Here is an 8164-nt window from a genome sequence, read left to right as displayed (position 1 = left end):
ATAGTATAACCTCAATCACATTTAATGAGACCTTAAACATGCCACAACCCTACTACCCTATAGCTGTAGTTTTATAACCTCAATCACAGGCAATGCGACCATACACATGTCATAACCGTCAAACCCTATAGCAGTAGTAGTATAACCACAATCACATTTAATGAGACCTTACACACGCCACAACCCTATTACCCTATAGCAGTAGTAGTATAACCTCAATCACATTTAATGAGACCTTACACATGCCACAACCCTATTACCCTATAGCAGTAGCAGTATAACCTCAATCACAGGCAATGGGACCATACGCGTGCCACAACCCTATAACGCTATAGCAGTAGAAGTATAACCTCAATCACAGTCAATGGGACCATACACATGCCACAACCCTATAACGCTATAGCAGTAGTAGTATAACCTCAATCACAGTCAATGGAACTGTACACATACAACAGACCTATAACTCTATAGTATTAGTAGTATAGCCTCAATCACAGTCAATGGGACCATACACATGCCACAACCCTATAACCCTATAGCAGTAGTAGTATAACCTCAATCACAGTCAATGGAACTATACACATGCAACAGACCTATAACTCTATAGTATTAGTAGTATAACCTCAATCACAGTTAATGGGACCATGCACATGCCACAACCCTATGCAGCAGTAGTATAAACTCAACCACAGTCAATGGAACCATACACGTGCTACAACCCTATAACCCTATGGCAGTGGTAGTATAACCTCAATCATAGGCAATGAGACCATACATATGCCACAACCCTATAACCCTATAGCAGTAGTAGTATAAACTCAACCACAGTCAATGGAACCATACACGTGCTACAACCCTATAGCCCTATAGCAGTAGTAGTATAACCTCAATCACAGTCAATGAGAACATACGCCTGCCGCAACCCTATAACCCTATATTAGTATTAGTATAAACTCAACCACAGTCAATGGAACCATACACATGGCACAACCCTATACCCCTATGGCAGTGGTAGTATAAACTCAACCACAGTCAATGGAACCATACACATGCCACAACCCTATAACCCTATGGCAGTGGTAGTATAACCTCAATCATAGGCAATGAGACCATACATATGCCACAACCCTATAACCCTATAGCAGTAGTAGTATAAACTCAACTACAGTCAATGGAACCATACACATGCCACAACTCTATAGCCCTATAGTAGTAGTAGTATAACGTCAATCACAGTCTATGGAACCATACACATGTCACAACCCTATAGCCCTATAGCAGTAGTAGTATAACCTCAATCACAGTCAATGAGACCATACACATGCCACAACCCTATTACCCTATAGCAGTAGTAGTATAACCTCAATCACAGGCAATGGGACCATACACATGCCACCCCCTATCCGCCATGCCGTCACCGATGCGTAGTAAGCACGTTGCGACATAGTGTGCATAAACGCATAAATGCTTTATGAGGGGTATTCCTAAGTGACTTATCTGCACGTGAAGCATAGTTTCTTACCTGCATGAGATGCAGAAGTATCTGCTCCTTGACTGTATACGGCGGCAGTCCACATTCATACTCTGGTTCAGGCTCAAATGGATGTGGGAATGTGAATAACATTCGTTCTGTGGAGAGATTAAGTAATGGAAGGGACATGTGTGAAATGACCAGATAACTAGAGGACAGCCAATGGCATGGTACCATCGCGGGTGATTGGCCACGTGCAATGCGGTCCACACCTGCGCAATCAGAAACAGTTGATAAATTGCTGGAGACCATTTGAGTGGGTAGCTGTAGTGCTTTCCAACATGTCATACACGTGCATGGTTTTTGTTTGGCAGGGTTTAGGGTTTTATTTTTGGTACACGTGCATGTTTTGTGCACAGTCTCAAACTTTGAATATCACGCGAGGGCTAAACAATATAACAATATAGCAAAGACTGTGTAAGCAAATGGGAGAGATTCGTACCACTTTATAAGTGGTTGTCTGGCTTAAGATTGCCTTTACATAGAAATACAGATGTAATGTCTTGGGGTGAAGGTAGTGCGCACACTCGCAGCGTTCACAATCACAACTAGCGCATATACGACTGCATCCCCTACATCGTTGGCATACTGCTCAACCGTTGACCCATTCACTTGGGCCCAAAAGCCCTTTTTAGGGGTAGTAACATATACTTTTGGATGTGTACAAACTGACATCGTCATAAATTAAATATGCCAAAGAATGTTATGGTGTAGCCGAAATAGGCGGTCACTTACAGGGGTGCACTGATCAATTGGTTAATAGTACACCACATATGATCTCAAGTGATAGACCCACTATGTGGCACTTCCATCATGAAACAAACACCAATTCTACTAACATCACTCACACACTAATTCTACCAACATCACACACACTAATTGCGAGTAATCTAAGGGACTCTCATGAGCTCTATGCAAATTATTTGCTGATTGGCTGAGACCACTGGGCGCATCGGCGATAGTAGTGCAACTGTGGAGTGTACAGACACAGTGACTGAGCACGTGTGGTCGCTGCGGCAATAGCAGTGCAACTGTGGAGTGTACAGGCACAGTGACTGGAGCACGTGTGGTCGCTGGGGCAATAGCAGTGCAACTGTGGAGTGTACAGGCACAGTGACTGAGCACGTGTGGTCTCTGCGGCAATAGCTGTGCAACTGTGGAGTGTACAGGCAGTGACTGAGCACATGTGGTCTCTGCTATCAGACATACCTGTGAGTAGGTCGGCATTGGGCGGTTTCTGTGTGTGGAGGAACTTGCACGTGTGCCACTGTGCACTCACGTGGTCGCATTCCATATAGCCTCTGCATTTGCGGCGTAACAGCACAGTCTTATGGTAAAACTCTCTGAGGTGGTCTTCCGCGGTGATGAAACAGTATGAGTTCCTACACGGCGGTCGCTCGTCTCCCACTTCACGGTCTGTGACGGAGATGCGATAGTGAGTAAATCGATTGGACGATGAGACGAATCGGCTATTTAAAACACTTTGGAGAGTCAGTCGGAAGTACCATAGAACATCAACAACAACGGAATAGTAAATAAATACATTTAAAAGATAAAAACGCAATGAGAGTGCGTGGCAGTACTTTATTAGACTGTCAAGGCAACAGTACATATCGCAATCGCTATGAATCATAATTTTAGAACGTTGTGCTGGATGTACGGCAAGTGTGGAAGGTACCTAAAGGCTCAGACCATACCATTCCTCGCACAACTGGCAAGCAATCACAATAGCGAGTGTGATAATCAGAATAGGGTGTGATCAGGAATGCAATATACAAATAAGACTCGCAAAGTATTTTTGAATTGTGAAACTTTCGGATTGCGCCGGACTGTTGAATTAACTATGGCACAGCCTGGATGAAAGGACGAGAAGTGTGGCAAAGTGCGAAAGAGAGAGAAGGATGGCAAAGTGTGAAAGAGAGAGAAGTATGGCAAAGTGAAAGAGAGAGAAGTGTGGCAAAGTGTGAAAGAGAGAGTAGAATGGCAAAGTGTGAAAGTGAGAGAAGTATGGCGAAGTGTGGTCAACCCATATGACACGTACTGATGAATAGAATACTGTTTCTCTATCGCTATACCGTATGATTTAATGACTACATGTACAATTGTACGGTCGACACGATTGATCGTTCTCAGAGATCTGCAAATCTCTGCCAACCCATCGGTTAGAAGTTAATGTGCACAGCAATTTCTGAAATACCAGGCACACTTCTTTCTGCTATGTCGTGTCGATGATCTGAGACATACTGAAAACAACAGTGGATTGCGTTATACGACAAACAACTACGTGTGACCAGTGGTAGTACCCGACACAGGAGGCTCCTCATTGATAGATGACATTGCTGCAAAAGATTCTCTCGAGCGTTTTGTTGAAACAAAATCGCGCCTGTATCAGCTAGCACTATAGGTGTCTACGAAATAAGCTTAATTTATGTATGAACTCTATATGATAGATAGGTGTCTACAGCAAGTAAGCTATTTGTTAACATGTCCTGTTCTGGGATGTAGGTATATATAAAACCTATATATCAGTTATAAAATAAAACAAAAAAAGCAGCCGGGCTTGGAAACTAGTATATATTTACTAAATAGAGAAATAATCTCGTCATCAGATCTGGAGTGCCAAAGCTCTTCACTTTTTTTCAATAAACCCTAAACCCCAAAAACCGCTCGCATCTCAAGTTTGAATCTGTGCTCTTGTGTGTAGGATTCATCATAAACACATACTGCGCTATTTTAAAGCTACTAGGAGGCCGCATGTTTAGAAAGATTCTTTGACGAGAGAGTGTTTATTAATTATTTGGTACCTCATGAACTTCGGAGCGTTTATTTGGGACCTCATGTACTTCAGAGGGCAATGGAGTGAGCTAAGCAATATTCCGAAATGCAGTCTCATTCCATCACTGCAGCACAACGATCAGACAAAGAACAGTTGAGTTGGTGAGAGATGCGCCGTTTCATCACCACTCTCAACCCATTCAGCAAGGCATCTGCAAGACATAACACATAGTTATGGAATGTAGGGGATAGCCCTCACGCAGGCAGCATCAACTAGACACCCCTCAACAGAGAGGCCGCCATTACTAGCACTATGGCCATTGCACAGTGTGTGCATCACAGGCACACAGTGCAAGGCCAACTAGCCCACAGCTTTGTCTTCTCGTGCGTAGAACTATTTCTAACTGCCTTCTAGAGGGCATCCATCAACAATTAACAGTACACTCGAGCTGGTGAGCCATGTGCACTGGCCGTTGGCAAAAGGACACCCATGCACACGTTAAGTGTCACGTGGTAAACCATATGCACATGTGTCATAGGATCGTCCACGTACATGCACACAGCATAGCATAATCAAAGTACACCTGCGTTGAGCCTACGGTTTCTGCTTCGCAATGATCACAGAGCATTTGCCTGTGGAAAAAGAGGGCAGCGCAATGTGAGAAGGATGCCAAGGAGCGCTTGTGGTTCAACGGACTTCACAATAGAAACACAGAGCTAGATCATGGTACAAAGCGATGAACTAGCGCATGACAGACAATGCTTGTCAGTGATTGACAGTGCAATGCAATGGCCCTCCAAGCACAGTGGGGACTTACAGTGTTCGACCAGATAGCTGCCCACACTACCCACAAGCTTGCGGCGCAGCAACGTCTTATTACTTGTGCCCAGAATGACCACATCGATATCTTGCTCTTCCGTTAGCTCTACCATCACATCACGCGCATCACCAGCGATCACCTTTGTTTCAATCTACAACGGTAAAATACCATGCAATAAATGAATATTCCAGTACTCGATTGTATGATTAGTACAGCTGCTACGTGCATATCATACAGTACAGCTATTAGGTGCATGTCATATAGTATAGTTGTTACGTGCATGTCATATAATACAGTTGTTATGTACATGTCATATAGTACAGTTGTTACGTGCATGTCCTATAGTACAGTTGATACGGGTATGTCATATGATACAGTTGTTATGTGTATGTCATATAGTACAGTTGTTATTGCATGTCATAAAGTGCAGTTATTACGTGCATGACAAATAGTATAGTTGCTACGTGTATAGCATATAGTATAATTGTAACGAGCATGTCATATTATGCAGTTGTTATGTGCATGTCATATAGTACAGTTGTTACATGCATGTCCTATAGTACAGTTGTTAATGCATGTCATAAAGTACAGTTATTACGTGCATGACAAATAGTACAGTTGTTATTGCATGTCATAAAGTACAGTTATTACGTGCATGACAATTATTATAGTTGATACGTGTATGTCGTATAGTATAATTGTTACGTGCATGTCATATAGTACAGTTGTTATGTGCATGTCATATAGTACAGTTGTTACGTGCATGTCCTATAGTACAGTTGTTACAGGCATATCATATGATACAGTTCTCACGTGTGTGTCATATAGTACAGTTGTTAATGCATGTCATAAAGTACAGTTATTACGTGCATGACAAATAGTATAGTTGTTACGTGTATATTATATAGTATAGTTGTAACGTGCATGTCATATAATACAGTTGTTATGTGCATGTCATATAGTACAGTTGGTACGTGCATGTCCTATAGTACAGTTGACACGGGCATGCCGTATGATACAGTAGTTACGTGTATGTCATATAGTACAGTTGTTATTGCATGTCATAAAGTACAGTTATTACGTGCATGACAAATAGTATAGTTGTTACGTGTATGTCATATAGTATAGATGTTACGTGTATGTCATAAAGTACAGTTGTTACATGCATATCATATAGTAAAGTTGTTACGTGCATGTCATAAAGTACAGTTGTTACATGCATGTTATATAATACAGTTGTTACGTGTATGTCATATATTACAGTTGTTACGTGTATGTCATAGATACAGTTGTTACGCGCATGTCATATATTACAGTTTTTCGTGTATATCATATAATACAGTTGTTACGTGTATGTCATATGATACAGTTGTTACTTGTATGTCTATGATACAGTTGTTACGTGTATGTCATATGATACAGTGGTGATGTGCATTTCATATAGTACAGTTGTTATGTGCATGTCATATATTACAGTTGTTGCGTGTATATCATATAGTACACTTGTCACGTGTATGTCATATAATACAGTTGTTACGTGCATGTCATATGATACAGCTGTTACGTGTATGTCATATAATACAGTTCTCACGTGCATGTAATTGTAATTGTGTGTACTTGCAATGTGATTGCTTGTGCGACAATTGGTGTGGTCTGAATGTGTGCATATGCATAAGTAATGAACGGCTGTAGCATCACGCTGTGCCCCACCTGGCCTGGTCTCATGCTCATTTGCTTCGCCAAATAGGCCAACAGTGTCTGGGCGTTCTCCACCACTTCCTTCTGCACGTGGTTTGTGGCCATATCAAAGGTCACGGCTGTGCCACGAGTTCAAGTGCAAAGAACACGTAAGCGGGTGTGCATGGAATGGCTTCGTTTTTGTATACCTGTTGTGGCTAATATGAACATGAGCATACACAGGTAATGGATGGAGCGCGTAGTAGTTTTAGCCCTAAACCCTAAACCTTCAACCCTAAACCCAAAGCAAGTAGACCAGCTCAAAGCTTGAAAAAGGCATAGAGAACTGCCTAGAGTGCTACGTAAGCACTGGACACCAAAACCGAATAAACTTGGTTTTAGTAGCCAACGCGATAATCCACTGCAAACTAACAAGACTGTAATAGCACTTACGCTGTGCAAAGAACAATTTTCATGTTGGCATAGCACAGAGATGGGGACATCGGATAGCGAAAATGTCAAGGAACCAACTATAGCAAAACATGTAGCACATGTCACAAACCACACCGAATGGTGGCTGGGAATGGGCCACACCGTCTCTGAACTTAAAAAGACAGCAACTCACCTCACACCACACCAACACACACTCAAAACTATATTTAGACAGCACGTAGCATGACACTTGAGCAGCATGTGGCGAATACAAACGGGAAACAGTCGCACACACACAACACACAACACACAAAACACAAAACACAACACCCAACACCCAACACACGACACACGACACACAGCACACAGCACATATGAGTGTATCAGCAGACGCGCAGCACAGCAAAACTGGCATGCGCAGCTTACTCGTTCCGAAGTTGGGGATGTAGTGTGTGTATGTCTGTCGTCAAATCCAACGGTTGATCCAAAAAAGACGGGCGAGAAGATCACGTGGGCGCGCAGGGGGTCATGAGAAGGTCGATTGAGAGACCGATTTAAGCTGAACTGGGCAATCTACATTCAAAAGTGATCCTATGACAAGAGTTTCGACAATACAGGGAAAGTACACCTGTACTTACATAAAAGACGACAGGACTGGCCCTATACGTGTACCTACTATAATACAGACAGGACTGGCCCTGCACGCCTTCCTTTCCATTTCTTATTTCTATGTAAGCCCGTACGAGTAGTATAACTTTCAATGTTCAATAGAGAACAGCTATAATTTTGGACAGATGGGAATGACGCATAAACAAAACTATGAATGTGTTATATATATATATATATATATATATATATATATATATATATATATATATATATATTATATATATATATTATTAGTTTAGTTTTACGTTTAGTTACGTTA

General features: G+C 42.0%; 2 protein-coding genes across 2 annotated transcripts in view; both read right to left on the bottom strand.

Moving 5' to 3' along the window:
- Positions 1–1522: 1522 nt before the first annotated feature.
- SARC_11022 (hypothetical protein) lies at positions 1523–4007 on the bottom strand (the record flags this gene model as incomplete). Its single annotated transcript, XM_014294907.1, has 3 exons — positions 3835–4007; positions 2741–2947; positions 1523–1629 (listed from the first exon to the last, which is right to left on the bottom strand). Coding segments are annotated over exons 1-3 (348 nt in total), but the record flags the coding sequence as incomplete, so codon positions are not given.
- Positions 4008–4298: 291 nt separating this feature from the next.
- The window catches only part of SARC_11021 (hypothetical protein), a 4640-nt gene continuing 774 nt past the window's right edge, over positions 4299–8164 (bottom strand). Inside the window, exons 2-5 of the mRNA XM_014294906.1 lie at positions 7663–7696; positions 6838–6944; positions 5125–5278; positions 4299–4939 (exon numbers count right to left, since the gene is read on the bottom strand). Of these exons, the coding sequence (XP_014150381.1) occupies positions 4902–4939; positions 5125–5278; positions 6838–6944; positions 7663–7696 (333 nt within the window). The 3' untranslated portion in view covers positions 4299–4901. The remainder of the gene's footprint in view (positions 4940–5124; positions 5279–6837; positions 6945–7662; positions 7697–8164) is intronic.

Source organism: Sphaeroforma arctica, assembly GCF_001186125.1.
Source record: "Sphaeroforma arctica JP610 unplaced genomic scaffold supercont1.1491, whole genome shotgun sequence".
In the NCBI taxonomy this organism is placed as follows: Eukaryota; class Ichthyosporea; order Ichthyophonida; genus Sphaeroforma; species Sphaeroforma arctica.
Note: the sequence above shows the minus strand (reverse complement) of the source record. Positions and strands in the feature narration are given on the sequence as shown.